Source organism: Nicotiana tabacum, chromosome 10 (assembly GCF_000715075.1).
Source record: "Nicotiana tabacum cultivar K326 chromosome 10, ASM71507v2, whole genome shotgun sequence".
In the NCBI taxonomy this organism is placed as follows: domain Eukaryota; kingdom Viridiplantae; phylum Streptophyta; class Magnoliopsida; order Solanales; family Solanaceae; genus Nicotiana; species Nicotiana tabacum.
In genome coordinates this window covers 162,299,788-162,319,037 of record NC_134089.1, presented here as the reverse complement: position 1 = coordinate 162,319,037, position 19,250 = coordinate 162,299,788, and the positions used below count along the sequence as shown (strand labels likewise).

The following is a 19,250-nucleotide window of genomic DNA, read 5'->3' as shown; positions in this document are numbered from 1 at the left end:
TGGTGTTGTTTGTTTGATGAAGTACACTCTAAGGAGTCGTTTGGTTTGAAAATAATTTATGCTAAGATTAATTATGTTGGGAATAGTTCTACTGAAATTAGTTAAATGTTGGGCTTAGTTATCCTGATATTATTTTTTATTTATTGTTTGGTATGTTGTATTAATTCTTGGATTGTCGATTTTACTACTTTATCCTGGGATACTTATCGTAAGACTCCTATTCCACCCTCTGCATGTATAAATTATTCTAATACTATATTTATCAACCTTGGAATACCTTATCCCAGATTAGTAACCAAACAAGGAATAATGCAGTGCTAAATTTGTATCCCAGGATTAACTATTACTTATAAATCATACCAAACAACCCTAAAAGATAGTATCAATGATGATTGTGAGTTTAGATTTCTACACTTGGAAGCAACTCAATGACAGTTTGGCTGATAGTAGTTAAATTTCAAAGTCAGGTCCAAGTTGGGGTATGTTTTGAAGAATGGAATCAAAGATTAGATTAGTTAATTAATTAGCAAAAAAGGTGGAATGTTGTTATTTTTACAATTAAGAAAAAATACTCCACCCAATCTTTGCCATTGCCAAAAGGAATCTAATGAAATAGACTAGCCGTAGGAAATACTAAAGAGTAATGTGAATTAGTGGGATTATACGAAGAAAAAAAAGTTTAGGGTGAGGAAATTAAAATTGACTTTGTCAAGATAATATAATATCTAAATTTCCGCTTTACACGCTCAGTGGGACCCGGTAAGCTCCCATACATCTCCTATAGCCTCTTCCCGTCCATTTCTCATTCGACAAGTCAACATGCCATCACCTCCCCCCCCCCCCCCCCGGTCGTACACAGTAAGTATAATTTAGCTTATTTGTAATAAATTATTTGATATATCTTTCATATCATCAAATCATTTAACTATTTGTTACTACATACTAACATAATGATATAAATTAGTACTATATTGTAAATATGCAAATTTTAATTTCTTTTCCTTCACCATACGTGCAGTCGTTTTCCATTTGAATTTTCGCCAAATAGGAGAAAGTGTGCGGTGTGCCCCCGCTGACCCGCTTCGCTTTTTTGAACATCTTTTTCTTTTTCGTAAAAAATATTTTCAACTGATGTTTACATCAAATTAAGATTACATACTTCGTATTAATTTAACTCCAGTTTATTAATAAGAGTGTATGTGAAGACATACCTCATCTATTTATTATATTTGTAAAAATACCATTTATACGAGTAAAGATGATATATAATCTGATAGTTGGAACTTGGAAAGGTTAGAATTCCAGTGAGGCTTGACCCTCAAAGTTTTGACGTGTCTATGTATGCTTTAATATTTACAATTGTACTTAATAAAATTCCCTAAAGTTCCACTCAGTCAAAAGTAGGGGCGTTAATGGTTTGGTTCGGCCGGTTATTTTATAAAATTTGTACCATATTAATTTTTCGGTTATTCTATGATGTATAACCAAAATTAGGCTTTTAAAAACCGTATCAGTCATGCCGGTTTCTCTTCGATATCGGTATAGTTCGGTTAATTTTCGGTATTTTTAAATGTCATTTAAAAGTCACTAGTAGAAGCATAATGCAATCATACCTACTTTTATAGGACTTATCAAAACTCTCTAGATATTTTATTATTTAAAAGGTGATAACTAAGAAAACATGAAAGATGACCAGAGTATAAATCCATCAGCTATTGTACAGCAGCGTAAAAGAAACTAAGCAAAGACAAAGAAAATATAAATCACACGGGTGGAAAGATATTAAGCAAACTGAGACTCAAGAATAAAGACTATAGAAGATTAAATATGAAAATATATATTTAAATCATACGAAAATTCAATACATTGTACTTTGTTACTCATAATCGCTAGATGCCTTTGTGTCTTGCTAGTTAATATGATGGAAATAATTTAGTTTCAATAGGAGTAGTATAATAGATTTACGAATTAGGATTTTGGGTTTAATTAATTAATTGTTGGCTTGTAACTATTTTTTTATAATTTCAAGGCCAAGGAAAAATTTAATGCTTTATTATTTTTAATATTAATATATAAATATATTTTTCCCATGTGAATTCATTTAGTACTGTTCGGTATTTTTTCTATTTATTTCATAAAATAAAAACCTACCCTAATTATTGGTACGATTATAGATTTATATTAAAAAATCTACAGCTTTATTAAAAGAAACCTTAAAATCGATTCGTTTCAGTACGGTTCGATCAATTTAGTCGGTTTTTAAATAACTATTGACACCCCTAGCCAGAACTTTCAGTCCTATGAACTTGCAATACTCCAATTCTTATTTTTTTCTATACGTACGATTAGTGGCGAAGCCAGGAGTTTCCTGAATAAGGTTCATATTTAAAAAAAAAAAGTAAAAAAAATCTCGTCAAAAAGTATTCAATATATGTTATATACTTCTAAAATTTGATATTTTATCTATATACGCAGTATAATTAACCAAAGTGTAGCTTTGCCCCTGGGTACAATAGGGTGCATTTGCATTATTCCGCATGGTAAAAATAATCGTAGAAAGAGCATCAAAACCTATATTAGTCCAAATAGTAACATTTATTTTTTTCAAAAGGAAATAAATAAAGAAATCAAGAAAAATACATATCAAGAAGAGGAAAATACGTTGTAAACAAAATACAAGTACTCCTATATATGTAAAAAACAAAAAAGGATCTTCTTCCGAGTGGGAGTTATGTACAGGCCAGTGTTATTCATCACTTTTATGAAAAATATCAGAACTTAGAAGTTACAGCTTCTGTTATCAAAGCAAGAAAGTGACGGAAATCACAAATTAAAGTCGCATAAAATCATGAGTGGAGCCGCCGAAGTTGAAACAAGAAGGATCGTACCCAAGGAGTGAAATATAAGCAGTATATGATTCTACGGCTCCAACCATGGCAAATACTTTAGGTCGCTCCAAGCCGCCAAAGTTGAAACTTGAAAAACGAAAACCTCTGACGCGAAAAATAAAAAAAACTGTGTGAAATCAGATTGATCAGAACATAAAGTTATTTTCAGACTTATTCTCATTAGAAGGAGAAGATCCACTCTCACTAGGAGAAACCAACGTAGAAATCCTATTACCATCCACGTTAGGTCTTGTTAAATTGCTGGTGCGGCCCAATGAGCTGAACATATAGGGTACTTGATTTTGTTGCAGTGGCTGCTGAAACTGTATATTATAAGCTCCAGAATTAGCAGCAGTAGTAGGGTTCACAATATTATTGGAGGAGCTAGAGCCGAAACCTAAGTAGGTTCCCTGTGTTGACGCAAATGGTGCAGTAATTGAGCCACCAGTGAACTGTTGAACCATGGCTCGGAAATTGGTGGTGTCTGTGTTCAAAACGGTGGTTGGTGTTCGTCGAGAAGCTCGTGAACGACGTCGTATAGGCTTGGAAACACGGCCATCGGCTGGGCCATGGTTGTGGTGAGTAGTACTACTACTGACTATGGAAGTGGCAGTGGTGGTGACCACCGTAGCATCAGACACTCGGCCGTCGGAGAATACGGTGGTTGACGGATATCTTTGAGGTTGGCCGCCGGAGAGGTTGTGTTGGTAGAATTGTGCCCAGTTGGTAGGGTTTGGCATGGTTTCACTCATGCCCATAAAAAAGTTGAAAAAGGAAGATAAAGAAGCTGAGAGTTTGTAAATTTTAGGAAGAAGGGAAGAATAAAAACATAGGATCATCCTTTGTATTTATACATATTTTGAGACTGCGGAGTTAGAGTATTAAATACGCGTTTGGAAGAATTCAATAATTTTATTTTAAACTAAGTATTAGAAAGTTCATTATAATATGTAAATACTTGATTATGAACCTAGTAATTTATGAAAGTTATAACTCGAATGATAATTTAAAATCTATAAACTTTAAATTTTGACGTTAAAAATTTGGATGGTCAAAGTAAATGACTAGTACTTCTTTCGGTTCATTTTAAATGATTTTTTAATTTTTTTTTAATGGTCCACAATATTTAAAATTAACTTTTTAAAAAAAATTAGCCTATGATATATTATTTGTTATATTTTTAATGAATAAATTAAGATTAATATGATCAATATTATTGTTAGTTAATAATAAAAGATAAATTTTTTAATAAATGTAAAAGAGTCAAAATTCCTTAATTAATGCTAAAAAGCGTGAGGGAGTACTATGCTATAGTGGCTATCTGATCATGACCCGAGTGCCGCCCCCTTAGCCGGGTCCTCATTTCTTGAGAACAAAATGACACGTGAAAACCACGTGGGTCTGCGGCGGGAGAAATTTGGCATATTTTTGTTGAATATTCTTTTTTTTTTTTCCTCTTTAAATTTCTCATTCTCTCATCATGTGAATTGTGCACAAGATATACATTGACAATTCAACAAAAAGTAAATAAAAAGCTTCAGAAATTTCTCTTTACATTTTGTTTCATGCTGATACTAATCTCTCTTGTGATTTGAAATATTTCAATAACCTTTCTTATTTTAATTTCTTTTGTAAAACCTATTTAGTGATAGTAATTTTTTTTATGCTATTCCTATTATAGAATTAAGCACTCGATAATAAGTTTGGTGACACGTTCTTTGGAATTCTTTTAATCATATATTTTGCTTTAATTGCTGGCGGATCCCAAATTTTTAAATCATGAGTATTTAACTATTCTTAATTTAAAAATTGCTATTTAGACTGAATGCTTAATTAATACATTTGCATAAATTTTTAGTTTTTCTCTATAAATAGTGTTTATTTTCAAAAGCAATGGTTGCTTAAGCACCAATAATACATATCGTGGATCCACCATATCGGCAGCGCTAAAACTTCACTGTCCATTTTGATTTTATTTTCAAGGGAAAATTAAAAATGACGTTAAAAATTCTTGAATGTTTAATAATTAGAAATGTATGATAATAAGTGAAAAATGACTAGGTTCATCAAATAATATAAATTGAAAATTAAATTTTGAACTTTTTTACTCGACAATGTCGTCATAACTCGATAAACATTATCTGGGTGAATAAAAATTATCTAGGCCAAATTAAATTTTGAACATTTGGTTTGTAAGTGGCTGCAGTTGATTATTTTTTTATCTTTTTTTTTGGTGGGGGTGGGGGTGGGGGTGGGGGGAATCTTCTAGATATAGTAGTCATTCAAAGTGATGCCTGCCCAAATAAGAGGAGGCAAGTTCCAGGAAACAACATAGGCTGATCTTTTTACCTATAGTCGTCATGTTCGAGTCAGTTTATATGCACTTCAATTAATTTTACGAGATATCACCATTTACATTAACATTCATTGAATCTTGACTGCAATAGAGTGGGTGGTAGGTATATACTGACTAGGATGGCTGTAATTTGGTCCTCTCTTTTGGAGGTCTTCTGCTTGATTTGCGTCACATTTTCTATTCAATTTTTTTTGACTTCAGCGAAACCTAGACGACCTTAGCTTTCCACACTATGATTTTGTTGTTTAAAATATACCTTGACTAGTATTTTATCGGACTTTGATTCATTTGTTCCGGTGTGTAAAGAAATGGAAAAGATAGAATAAAATTAACTAAGAAGATGTGTCCTACAACAGTGTAGGAGAAAGGGAACATGGCTAAAGTTCCTTATTCTTCAGCAGTCGGAAACTTGATGTATGCAATGGTATGTACTAGACCTGATATTGCTCACGCAGTTGGTGTTGTCAGCAGGTTTCTTGAAAATCCTGGAAAGGAACATTGGGAAGCAGTCAAGTGGATACTCAGGTACCTGAGAGGTACCACGGGAGATTGTTTGTGCTTTGGAGGATCTGATCCAATCTTGAAGGGCTATACAGATGCTGATATGGCGGGTGACATTGACAACAGAAAATCCACTACTGGATATTTGTTTACATTTTCAGGGGGAGCTATATCATGGCAGTCTAAGTTGTAGAAGTGCGTTGCACTTTCAACAACTGAAGCAGAGTACATTGCCGCTACAGAAACTGGCAAGGAGATGATATGGCTCAAGCGATTCCTTCAAGAGCTTGAATTGTATCAGAAGGAGTATGTCATCTATTGTGACAGTCAAAGTGCAATAGACCTTAGCAAGAACTCTATGTACCATGCAAGGACCAAACACATTGATGTGAGATATCATTGGATTCGAGAAATGGTAGATGATGAATCTCTAAAAGTCTTGAAGATTTCTACAAATGAGAATCCCGCAGATATGCTGACCAAGGTGGTACCAAGGAACAAGTTCGAGCTATGCAAAGAACTTGTCGGCATGCACTCAAACTAGAAGACAGTGCTACCTCCTCTGGATGAATGAGACTGGAGGGGGAGATTGATGGTGTCCATCTCATTGAAGAAGTATTAGGCATGTGCCTAATAAGAGTTTTCTTTGGTTTGGTAGCCAACCTTGTTGACTTGGTTTGGTTGGTAGCCAACCTTGTTGAATTAGTTTGGTTTGGTAGCCAACCTTGTTGAATTTCTTTGGTTTGGTAGCCAACTTTGTTGAATTGTGAAAAGTGTATGTAAATTGTCAAATATTGTAGGCTTTAGAGGGTGAAACTTTGGCTATAAAAGGAGAGCTTCAACTCTCATTTCTACGCACCAACAAAGAGAGAAAGAAAGAGTGAGGTTTTACAGACAAGATATAAGAAAATAGTCTGTGAGGAAAATAGAGAGTGAGCGATATTGTAGTGAGGTGGGAATATCAAAAGAGGGTTATTTCTTTTGAGTGTTGTAGTGGTCTTTGGAGTATTATCTCCGACCTACAAAGTGTAAAATTCCTTACTATAGTGATATCAGTTGCTCCTCTCGGGGTCGTGATTTTTTCCCTTATTCAGAAGGGTTTTCCACGTAAAAATCTTGGTGTCATTGTTACTCTTTTATTCTTGTTAATTACCGTATCTGGTGCTACATTATTATTCCACTTTTATTACCGTGAATATTATTTTGGCAAGGGGTTTATTCCCTACAACTGGTATCAGAGCACAGGTTCTGATCGTTCACTGAAATACTATTCACTGTCGGTAATACTATACTTGGTGAAAAATAAAAATGTCCAGAGTAAAGTACGAGGTAGCAAAATTCAACGGAGATAACGGTTTCTCAACATGGCAAAGAAGGATGAGAGATCTGCTCATCCAACAAGGATTACACAAGGTTCTAGATGTTGATTCCAAAAAGCCTGATACCATGAAAGCTGAGGATTGGGCTGGCTTGGATGAAAGAGCTGCTAGTGCAATCAGGTTGCACTTATCAGATGATGTGGTAAATAACATCATTGATGAAGACACTGCACGTGGAATTTGGACAAGGTTGGAAAGCCTATACATGTCCAAAACGCTGACAAATAAATTGTACCTGAAGAAGCAATTATACGCCCTACACATGAGTGAAGGTACGAATTTTTTGTCACATTTAAATGTGTTTAATGGACTAATCACACAGCTTGCCAACCTCGGAGTGAAAATCGAGGAAGAAGATAAAGCCATCTTGCTATTGAACTCGTTGCCATCTTCGTACGATAATTTGGCAACAACCATCTTGCACAGTAAGACTACTATTGAGTTGAAAGATGTCACATCGGCTCTTCTACTCAATGAGAAGATGAGAAAGAAGCCTGAAAATCAAGGACAGGCTCTCATCACAGAAGGTAGAGGCAGGAGTTATCAAAGGAGTTCGAACAACTATGGTAGATCCGGAGCTCGTGGGAAGTCAAAGAACTGATCCAAATCAAGAGCCAGAAATTGCTACAACTGTGATCAACCAGGTCACTTCAAAAGAGATTGCCCAAATCCAAGGAAGGGCAAAGGTGAAACCAGTGGCCAGAAGAATGACGACAACACAGCCGCCATGGTGCAAAATAATGATAATGTTGTCCTCTTTATAAATGAGGAAGAGGAATGCATGCACCTGTCAGGTCCAGAGTCGGAATGGGTGGTTGACACAGCGGCATCTCACCATGCCACACCGGTAAGAGATCTTTTTTGCAGATATGTAGCAGGTGATTTCGGCACAGTGAAAATGGGTAACACAAGTTACTCAAAGATTGTGGGGATTGGTGACATTTGTATCAAGACAAATGTCGGATGCACATTGGTTCTAAAGGATGTGCGGCATGTACCTGATTTACGGATGAACTTGATCCCGGGAATTGCTTTAGACCGAGATGGATACGAGAGCTATTTTGCAAATCAAAAGTGGAGACTCACTAAGGGATCATTGGTGATTGCAAAGGTAGTTGCTCGTGGCACGTTGTACAGGACAAATGCAGAACTATGCCAAGGTGAATTGAACGCGGCACAAGATGAGATTTCTGTAGATTTGTGGCACAAAAGAATGGGTCATATGAGCGAGAAGGGATTGCAGATTCTTGCCAAGAAATCACTCATTTCTTATGCCAAAGGTACAATGGTAAAACCTTGTGACTACTGTTTATTTGGTAAGCAGCATAGAGTCTCATTTCAGACATCGTCTGAAAGAAAATTGAATATACTTGATTTAGTATATTCTGATGTTTGCGGCCCAATGGAAATTGAATCAATGGGAGGTAACAAATATTTTGTTACTTTTATTGATAATGCTTCACGAAAATTATGGGTTTATATTTTGAAAACCAAAGATCAGGTGTTTCAAGTTTTCCAGAAATTTCATGCTCTAGTAGAAAGGGAGACGGGTCAAAAGCTAAAGCGCCTCCGAAGTGACAATGGAGGTGAGTACACTTCAAGGGAATTTGAAGAGTATTATTCAAGTCATGGGATCAGACATGAAAAGACAGTTCCCTGGAACCCCACAGCACAATGGCGTAACCGAGAGGATGAACCGCACCATTGTGGAGAAGGTGAGAAGCATGCTCAGAATGGCTAAACTGCCTAAGTCATTCTGGGGTGAAGTAGTTCAGACAACCTGTTACCTGATCAATAGGAGTCCATCAGTTCCGTTGGCTTTTGAAATCCCAGAGAGAGTTTGGACCAACAAGGAGGTGTCATACTCGCATCTGAAGGTGTTCGATTGCAGAGCTTTTGCACATGTACCAAAAGAGTAGAGAACAAAGCTGGATGATAAATCTGTTCCCTGCATATTTATCGGATATGGAGATGAAGAGTTCGGGTACAGACTGTGGGATCCTGTAAAGAAGAAGGTCATCAGAAGCAGAGATGTAGTCTTCCGAGAAAGTGAAGTTGGAACTGCTGCTGATATGTCAGAAAAGGCGAAGAATGGTATAATTCCTAACTTTGTTACTATTCCTTCTACTTCTAACAATCCCACAAGTGCAGAAAGTACGACCGACGAGGTTGCCGAGCAGGGGGAGCAACCTGGTGAGGTTATTGAGCAGGGGGAGCAACTTGATGAAGGTGTCGAGGAAGTGGAGCACCCCACTCAGGGAGAAGAACAACCTCAACCTCTGAGGAGATCAGAGAGGCCAAGGGTAGAGTCATGCAGGTACCCTTCCACAGAGTATGTCCTCATCAGTAATGAGGGGGAGCCAAAAAGTCTTAAAGAGGTGTTTTCCCATCCAGAAAAGAACCAGTGGATGAAAGTTATGCAAGAAGAGATGGAATCTCTACAGAAAAATGGCACATACAAGCTGGTTGAACTTCCAAAGGGTAAAAACCCACTCAAATGCAAATGGGTCTTTAAACTCAAGAAAGATGGAAATGGCAAGCTGGTCAGATACAAAGCTCGATTGGTGGTTAAAGTCTTCGAACAAAAGAAAGGTATTGATTTTGATGAAATTTTCTCACTTGTTGTCAAAATGACTTCTATTCGAACAATTTTGAGCTTAGCAGCTAGCCTAGATCTTGAAGTGGAGCAGTTGGATGTGAAAACTGCATTTCTTCATGGAGATTTGGAAGAGGAGATTTATATGGAGCAGCCAGAAGGATTTGAAGTAGCTGGAAAGAAACACATGGTGTGCAAATTGAATAAGAGTCTTTTTGGATTGAAGAAGGCACCAAGGCAGTGGTACATGAAGTTTGACTCATTCATGAAAAGTCAAACATACCTAAAGACCTATTCTGATCCATGTGTATACTTCAAAAGATTTTCTGAGAATAACTTTATTATATTGTTGTTGTATGTGGATGACATGTTAATTGTAGGAAAAGACAAGGGGTTGATAGCAAAGTTGAAAGGAGATCTGTCCAAGTCATTTGATATGAAGGACTTGGGCCCAGCACAACAAATTCTACGGATGAAGATAGTTCGAGAGAGAACAAGTAGAAAGTTGTGGCTATCTCAGGAGAAGTACATTGAACGTGTACTAGAATGCTTCAACATGAAGAATGCTAAGCCAGTCAGCACACCTCTTGCTGGTCATCTAAAGTTGAGTAAGAAGATGTGTCCTACAACAGTGGAGGAGAAAGGGAACGTGGCTAAAGTTCCTTATTCTTCAGCAATCGGAAGCTTAATATATGCAATGGTATGCACTAGACCTGATATTGCTCACGCAGTTGGTGTTGTCAGCAGGTTTCTTGAAAATCCTGGAAAGGAACATTGGGAAGCAGTCAAGTGGATACTCAGGTACCTGAGAGGTACCACGGGAGATTGTTTGTGCTTTGGAGGATCTGATCCAATCTTGAAGGGCTATACAGATGCTGATATGGCGGGTGACATTGACAACAGAAAATCCACTACTGGATATTTGTTTACATTTTCAGGGGGAGCTATATCATGGCAGTCTAAGTTGCAGAAGTGCGTTGCAATTTCAACAACTGAAGCAGAGTACATTGCCGCTACAGAAACTGGCAAGGAGATGATATGGCTCAAACGATTCCTTCAAGAGCTTGGATTGTATCAGAAGGAGTATGTCGTCTATTGTGACAGTCAAAGTGCAATAGACCTTAGCAAGAACTCTATGTACCATGCAAGGACCAAACACATTGATGTGAGATATCATTGGATTCGAGAAATGGTAGATGATGAATCTCTAAAAGTCTTGAAGATTTCTACAAATGAGAATCCCGCAGATATGCTGACCAAGGTGGTACCAAGGAACAAGTTCGAGCTATGCAAAGAACTTGTCGGCATGCACTCAAACTAGAAGACAGTGCTACCTCCTCTGGATGAATGAGACTGGAGGGGGAGATTGATGGTGTCCATCTCATTGAAGAAGTATTAGGCATGTGCCTAATAAGAGTTTTCTTTGGTTTGGTAGCCAACCTTGTTGACTTGGTTTGGTTGGTAGCCAACCTTGTTGAATTAGTTTGGTTTGGTAGCCAACCTTGTTGAATTTCTTTGGTTTGGTAGCCAACTTTGTTGAATTGTGAAAAGTGTATGTAAATTGTCAAATATTGTAGGTTTTAGAGGGTGAAGCTTTGGCTATAAAAGGAGAGCTTCAACTCTCATTTCTACGCACCAACAAAGAAAGAAAGAAAGAGTGAGGTTTCACAAACAAGGTATAAGAAAATAGTCTGTGAGGAAAATAGAGAGTGAGCGATATTGTAGTGAGGTGAGAATATCAAAAGAGGGTTATTTCTTTTGAGTGTTGTAGTGGTCTTTGGAGTATTTATCTCCGACCTACAAAGTGTAAAATTCCTTACTGTAGTGATATCAGTTGCTCCTCTCGGGGTCGTGGTTTTTTCCTTTATTCAGAAGGGTTTTCCACGTAAAAATCTTGGTGTCATTGTTACTCTTTTATTCTTGTTAATTACCGTATCTCGGTGCTACATTATTATTCCACTTTTATTACCGTGAATATTATTTTGGCAAGGGGTTTATTCCCAACACTCTACATATGAGACTATTTCGTTGGTTCTCAAGTGTCATCTGATAATGCTCTATAATTAGTCGTTTAAAGACGTTACATCAAGTAAATTTTTAAGTTTTCTAAAGCACATTTCTCTTTATTTCTTTTTGTGACAGAAGAAATAAAAGTAGAAGAAGAGAGAAAAAGTATGAAAAACGCTTAATAGTCAATGTCATTGTAATTCATATATTCAATATTATGGATTACCATCGAATGTTGAATTATATAGCCAAGTACGTAGTGAATATTCGACGAAAACAATTTTTTCTTTAATTTCTCTTTAGCATAATTTATGGGGTGGAGGGAGAGAGTTACTTCTCCAAAGTTCGAAGTAATCATCATTTAATTACTTATAATTAATAATTTAATTACTTATAATTAATAATCATATCCAAGTTAAGGTCTTGAGGCCGTTCACAAAAACTTTCAGCATGCTTGATCTACAAAGTATCCACGACTACTACGTGATAAAAACATAGATCTAAGTAATAAGAGTTATAAATTTATTGTTTCTTTAACCATTTCTTTAATCGAACAGGCCAACTTTATTACTAACTACATAAAATAAAACATTTTTTGTAGGGAGAGGACACAAGGCCTTACCCTCCAATGAATTTTGAGAGGTTCGAAATAGATCTCTTGTTTATGGACCAGATCCATACTAGTGAAGCACAGATATTGTCAACTCAAGTATGTGAGATGCACGTGAGGGAGATAAACCTCACTTACCAGAAATGATATGTCCTGATCCTGATCGAAAAATAGCATATTAGATAAGGAGAAAGACTTCTTACTCAAAGAGAACAAGGCTTAAGAGATGGATAGAATTAGATGTGGAGATCAACTAGAACTCTTCTACCAAGGAAGAGTAGCGTCAGTATTATAGTCAATCTCTATTTACTAACTCCATAAATATCAGTGTTGTTCTCTTTTACATGTAATGCACATAAGCAGAAGTTAAACGTGAATTGAGAGCAAAATAGCAATGCAATTTTGCAAGCAATTTATGTGTGATTCAAGTGTGCAATCCTGAAGCTACTTGAACCAGATAGAAGAACCAATTCCAAGTGTCTAATAATGACATCATTAAAGAAAAAAAATAAAGAACTAAAATCTAGCAATGATTTGTGTATATAAGAAGAAATTACCATTTGTTCTACCATTGACAAAGCAAAAAAGCAGCAAAATTTATTTTTATTTGTTTGTTTATAAATGAATGTATATTTTACTAATTTTTTAATCGATTTCTTCTACTTTCATATTCATATATTATATGTTTAGCAACTATTTAATTGAAATCCAACAAATTCTCTGCAACCGACAAACGGGGAAAAGGCTACCAGTTCTTCTTTTTTTCTTTCTCTTTTTATATTTAAATATATTTTTATTAATTGTCTCATAAAGTTAATAATAAAACACTGATTTTGGTAGGAGATGAGTACATAATCTCTCCTCAACAATAGGAATGTTGAATAGCATTGACCATAAGAAATGCTGATTGTGTGAAAAAAATTGCTGGGTTTTCAGATTTGGGTCTATTGTCTTTGGGCTATAGATTTGCAAAGTTATAACTGGGCTACTCAGTTGCAATGTGTGAGTATGAATTATACTTATGTGTAATTCTCCCATTAAACAACATAAGTACATTGTTTAGACATTATAAATACAAGTGTATATACTGTATAAATATGTATAAGTGTATATAATTTTGTATAATTATGTATATATCAGTGTATAAGAATGTACAACGGCAAAATTAAATTTTTGTGTGTTTTCTTACCTTTTCTCAAGATGGACAACCTCCTTTACTTGTTTTTAACTTATTCTCTGTTTTGGGTTAAACTCTATTAGTGACATCATTGAAGAAGAAAAATAACAACTAAAATCTAGCAATGATGTGTGTATAAGAAGGAATTGCCATTTGTTCTACCATTGACAAAGCAAAAAAGTAGCGAAATTTATTTTTATTTGTTAATTTATAAATGAATGTATATTTTACTAATTGTTGAATCGATTTCTTCTACTTTTATATTCATATATTATATGTTTAGTAACTATTTAATTGAAATCCAATAAATTCTCTGCAACTGATAAAGGGGAAAAACGCTACCAGTTCTTTTTCTCTCTTTTTATATTTAAATATATTTTTATTAATTGTCTCATAAAGTTAATAGTAAACACTGATTTTGGTAGGAGATGGGTACATAATCTCTCCTCAACAATAGGAATGTTGAATAGCATTAACAGTAAGAAATGCTGATTGTGTGAAAAAATGCCGGATTTTCGGATTTGGGCCTATTGTCTTTGGCTATAGATTTGCAAAGCTATAATTGGGCTACTTATGTGTGTAAATTGCACTTATGTGTAATTCTCCCACGATAAGTGTAATGATATGCAAATATTTTTCATCAGTACTCTCTGACACAAGGCCAGAAAACAGAATTCTCTCCGTGAACAAGCGAACATTTCTTCTCATATATGGGAATGTACATTAGTTTCTTTCTCTGTTAAACATGCTTAGGAATACAAAACTTTTACAATAATGTACATTAATTTCCTATTCTGCTAACTTCCTAAAGGAGACGAATTAAACACTTTTTCCGATCCTGCATAGAGAAACACTAATCCTGCAAATGTTTTCCTGTGACACTGGTTGGATTGTCCTACAGTAGGGAGTGGAGAGTGAAATTTGGACCCAGGATAATGAAGAATAAACAAAAATTGACCATGTGAATCATACCATATCAGATGAATTTCCCTGAATGTCAAAAGAAGTATGCAGTAGTGGTGCTTTGAAACTAAGCTGTCCCTGCAACTGCAATTCACTATGAGCTAACATGAGCATATTTGACCAATGGACAAACTTGGTTCAACAAAAATACTAGGTCTAGGTCTTAGTGTTCATACCAGTCCTTGAAAACTGTGAGGAGAGTAATGACCACCGTGGGCTGATATATAATTCAAGTTTCCCTGTGAGAGCGGGAAATTAAAGGGAACATAATCAAATGCGGTCGTTCATACTTGTAAAAGGTTAACCAACAATTTAGTTCACTTCAAATATCTTTTCGCCATCAAGTTCCTAATAAATAGTTTCCTTACCAGAACTCTGTGTGAGGCTTGATGATTGCTGTAATAGTTATCTCGTAGCATAGAAAACGAACTCAACTGTCCCTGAAAAAATACCACATTATCAAACGAGCTCAGTTAAGCAAATAAATTTTGTGGACAAGTGCTTCAAAGCTTGAATGCAGAAAGAGGATGCAGCACCAATCCATGAATGCTATGATGAGCATAGTGTCCGTCAATTGTTGCCACTCTGGAGCCTGGATCCTGAAATCATAGAAAGAAAGATCAAAAGAGCTTAAACACTTGTAAATTATTGTCTACAAGGGATATCTCATACCATTCCTTGTACGTGCCTCTGAGCAAGGAAAGCATCTTCATTAGTTGGCATTTTTGAGTTTGATTGATCCTAAAAAGAAGGAAACAGAATAAATATATGTAACCGAGCTTTCAACGTATGTTGGAAAGATTAGAAGCCAAAAGATATACCATCTGCAGGCTGTTATCTTGGATCCTAGTAGATAGCACTTCACCGTTATATTGCACCTACAGCACTTCCACTATTAAAAAGACTCTTTTGCCACTATTACTGGATCTTTCTTAAATAAGAACTCATACTACCTTGCGCTTTTTCTGTACTTTCTTTCTCTTTGATGACTTTGCCATGCTGCCACCTTGAATCTCTTCATCAATGTTAGGGTTGCATTGAGAAGAAGAAATGTTAGAGACTAATGCACTCTTCACAGAGTTGTTTACATTGATACAATCTTGCATTGCAGCTTGGATTGCGAAGACAGCTGATTCATAGGTTTCCTGGGATAAAGATCCAACTTCACCAAATTTGGCAGATAGTTTGCAAAGATCATTGAGACGTTGGATCCTGTAACAAGAGGTGCTTGAAATCCTACATGCTCTACCTTTAATTTTTGCCTCTCGTGTCCATCGCTTTAATATGTACACCAGAGGGATATTGGGGACACCATTTACTTGAAGAACTGTAATTGCATGTCTACAAAGAATACCTATATACTCAAAGGAACGGCATGAACAAACAATGTAAGATTCTCTTCCTCTCCAGGATACCATAAAACTCTGGTTTTTATCACGATCCTTAACTCTATACAACTTCTCAGTTCCTTCTTCACCATCATTCAGGACAGTGCAAGCAGCAACGCCAACAACCTCAGCTTGAAATTTCATGAATAGTGAGTTTGTATAGACAGTAGACATTTGTTTCTCATAAGGAGAAAGAGTCTTTATGGTAGGTGGTCTGTGACGCGTTTCAATATCAGTTTTTGCTTCCTCTTCATACTTGTCATGCACGAATAGCTTGTACCCATCATTGAACTCTTTGAATGTAGTATCAGAGGAAATATACCTTTCGAAGGAGGAGGATACACTTTCAGACCGCTCAACAGTAGAGAGTGCAGCCAAGAAAGTATTCCTCATGTACACTGGAACCCATTTTGTTCGATTTTCAAACAATGATCGAATCAAGTCATCATCCCTCAGCTTGAATGTATCAACCATTTCCCACCATCTTCTTTCAAATTCTTCTTCTTTAAGTGGCAACCACATGCATTTCTTCAACTTGTTTACAAAATCTTCGATCTTACTTATCTTATTACCTAGATCTTGAGAAACTTTCTCCATTACATGCGACAAACAAAAACAATGCCGTGCCTCAGGGAAGACCTGCTCTACTGCTTCTTTCACGGAAGTGTCATCATCAGTAATAACTACTCTAGGACTCTGGCCACCTACAGCTCTAAGCCAAGTGCGCAATAACCAAGCAAAAGTTGATGATGTTTCATCCCCAACCAAGGCACATCCGAGCAACAAAAATTGGAAATGATGATTGACCCCAACTATAGGTATAAATGGGACTTTATATTTGTTTCTGATGTAATAGGTGTCCAAATAAATTACATCACAAAAATGGCCATAATCATTTCTGCATTTTGCGTCAACCCAGAATACGTTCCTCATACGTTTTTCTTTGTCAAAGTCTATAGCATAATAAGAATTTGGACTCTCAGCTTGCATAAGAGCTAAAGTGTCAAGCAACACTTCCACATCCCCCTCATTTAATGCAAGCTGCAATCCTTTTTTCTGGTAAACTACATTGGCAGATTGCTTGCTCCTTCCCCTGACGGAGCAATAAAAGTCATCAGAGCAAATTTCATGATTATGTTCCTTAACAAAGCTATATATATACCATTTCCCATCCTGCCTTCTCTTCACATGCACACTGGCCTTGCAGTCAGTCTTGGGACATGATCGAAAACTACCAGACTCGCGCTTGGCCCCAAATCTAGAGCATGCAATCTTCACATCAATAAATTTACCCGATTTCTTTGACCTACGACTCGCCTTTATCGTAATGCCAAATCCTAGTAACCTCGCATACTCCTTGTAGAAAGAGTAAGCAGCCTCCTTTGTTTCAAATTCCATATCCTTTTGTGGCTCGTTGTTGGCTATACCCTTATCTATAATATCGACATCCAAAACATCCATACCTATCGCATCGCCACTTTCGTCAACATTCTCTTTCACATATTCTACCCCAGCATGATTTTGACTTGAATCATCAATTGCATTTTTACCCATGTACACATCTAACGTGTCAACCCCCGAAGGCAATTCAAGGTCAATTTCCATAGAAGCAATAACTTAAACCAAACAAATGGGCATTTTGCAAATGACTTAACAACTATGGATTTTTCCCTCATTAGGAAAAAGACAGCAATTCTTCCCTTAGTGCTACCTACATTGAACTCATTTCCTAGGTATATCTCAATATAAGTTAAGCACAGTAAAGGATATTAAATCAAAATCTGGCTAACGGCCTATTGAAGCAACTTTCTTCTCTTCTCTACAGAAGTAATCTTTTTATCAATTTCAGTTCATTTAACTGAAATATCTGGAAAAAAATAAAAGGAAAGATCAGTAATAAGGAAAATAGCTAATAATGGTCATAGGAAAATCAACACAGCTAAATGAATCACAGCAAATCCAACTAACACAAATTAGGAGTTACAAGAATTTCAGAATTAAAAGAGAAAAAAAGAGAATCCAATCAAACGACTAGTCCTATTATATCTGTTTTTTAATACCTAAATTATTTTGTTAACCATACATTGGGTTTGTTTAGAACAAAAGAAGTTAATAGAAATAGTACCTGGGTGTTAGCCAACTAAGGCGATACTTCAAAGCAAACTGTAAGTGAAGTTCTAATGCCAATTCTCGAGGGAGAAGACAGTGGCGCACCCTTTTTTCCCCCGGTAAAATTACTACTATATTATTGTTTTTGCACTTATCTTTGAGTTTCTTTTTTTAACAAAGACATTGTCACCATCCCAAATACGCGGTCGAATGAGTCTCAAATATTTACCGGGGGGTGTTTTTGCACTTATTTTTTTAATAATAGTCGTGATGGGTCTATCACACTACTAGGCAAGCCAACCAAATATTTAACACAACGAAATCTTTTATAAAAATCACTTTCTAATATCGAATAAGTCTCAAATTCGGCATATGAAATAGATGAATAAAACAGAATGTGCGGAAAACCAGTACAAAATACCAACACAGCCCAACAAATCCGGTGTCACTAGTCAAGAGCCTCTAAATACAACTCAAACTGACTGAATAATACATCATAAGTCTTAAATAACAGAATACTAAGATAGGAAGGAGGAAAGCAGGGCTGCGAAAGCAGTGCAACTACCTAGTAGTCTCCGGTAAAGCTCTGAGAGTGCTGGAAGCTCTCACTCTGATGCTCGGGCACCTGGATCTGCACACAAGGTGTAAGGAGTAACGTGAGTACGCCAACTTAGTAAGTAACTAACTTAAATAAGGTCTGAGTACAGTGACGAGCAGTTAAAATCATATAATAAGTCTTAACAGAAATATCAAGTCAACTTCTGCAATTTAAAAAACAGTCATCTCGTAAAACTTCAGTTTCGATTACACATCCTTTGAAAACATTTTTTTTCAACAGATGCTCAGTATAAAAGAAGAGTGAAAACAACAAAAGTCATAAACAAGCTCCTCGGGCCAGGTATCACTCATAAATATAGCCTTTCGGGCAAGCCTCCCAGTCACTCGTGACTCAGCTCTCGTTAAACAGTACTCACACTCAGCACTCCGGCTCAATAATATCTCATAACAATAATAATCATAATAATCGCTGTGGCGTGCAACCCGATCCATAGTTTATAGTCGACTACACTCACTGGAGGTGTGCAGACTCCGGAGGGGCTCCTACAGCCCAAGCGTCATATCGCTGCGGCGTGCAGCCCGATCCAATATATATTATTGTGGCGTGCAGCTCGATTCATATGTATATCGTTGCAGCGTGCAGCCCGATCCATATATAATATCGTTGTTGTGTGCAAATCGATCCATAACAGATATATAATTCTCACCATTAGGTCCT

General features: G+C 36.3%; 2 protein-coding genes across 4 annotated transcripts; both read right to left on the bottom strand.

Moving 5' to 3' along the window:
- Window positions 1-2,576: 2,576 nt before the first annotated feature.
- LOC107771683 (VQ motif-containing protein 22-like) lies at window positions 2,577-3,755 on the bottom strand. Its single transcript, XM_016591113.2, has one exon. The coding sequence runs from the start codon at window positions 3,725-3,727 to the stop codon at window positions 3,035-3,037; it is 693 nt and encodes a 230-aa protein (XP_016446599.1). The 5' UTR covers window positions 3,728-3,755; the 3' UTR covers window positions 2,577-3,034.
- Window positions 3,756-14,195: 10,440 nt separating this feature from the next.
- On the bottom strand, window positions 14,196-18,170 carry LOC107771682 (protein FAR1-RELATED SEQUENCE 2). 3 transcript variants are annotated; one of them, XR_012695860.1, is made up of 9 exons: window positions 17,991-18,165; window positions 15,431-17,732; window positions 15,299-15,355; window positions 15,150-15,218; window positions 15,014-15,076; window positions 14,846-14,917; window positions 14,654-14,716; window positions 14,487-14,571; window positions 14,196-14,409 (listed from the first exon to the last, which is right to left on the bottom strand). XR_012695860.1 is itself a non-coding variant. In XM_016591109.2 (9 exons), the coding sequence occupies exons 2-9, from the start codon at window positions 17,468-17,470 to the stop codon at window positions 14,368-14,370; spliced, it is 2,481 nt and encodes an 826-aa protein (XP_016446595.1). In that variant the 5' UTR covers window positions 17,471-17,732; window positions 17,991-18,170; the 3' UTR covers window positions 14,196-14,367. The 3 variants fall into 3 exon arrangements, 2 of the variants coding, with proteins under 2 accessions (XP_016446595.1, XP_016446596.1); XM_016591109.2 differs by having other exon boundaries at window positions 14,487-14,561; window positions 17,991-18,170; XM_016591110.2 differs by having other exon boundaries at window positions 14,487-14,555.
- Window positions 18,171-19,250: the final 1,080 nt, after the last annotated feature.

Excerpts from the sequence above, each read along its gene's own strand:
- LOC107771683 (XM_016591113.2), bottom strand. The coding sequence starts at position 3,727 with ATGATCCTATGTTTTTATTCTTCCCTTCTTCCTAAAATTTACAAACTC.
- LOC107771682 (XM_016591109.2), bottom strand. The coding sequence starts at position 17,470 with ATGGAAATTGACCTTGAATTGCCTTCGGGGGTTGACACGTTAGATGTG. Across the intron at positions 14,918-15,013 it reads ATCATAGCATTCATGGATTG|GGACAGTTGAGTTCGTTTTC; the intron begins GTGCTGCATCCT and ends GTATTTTTTCAG. Across the intron at positions 14,562-14,653 it reads CTCACAGTTTTCAAGGACTG|TTGCAGGGACAGCTTAGTTT; the intron begins GTATGAACACTA and ends AGTGAATTGCAG.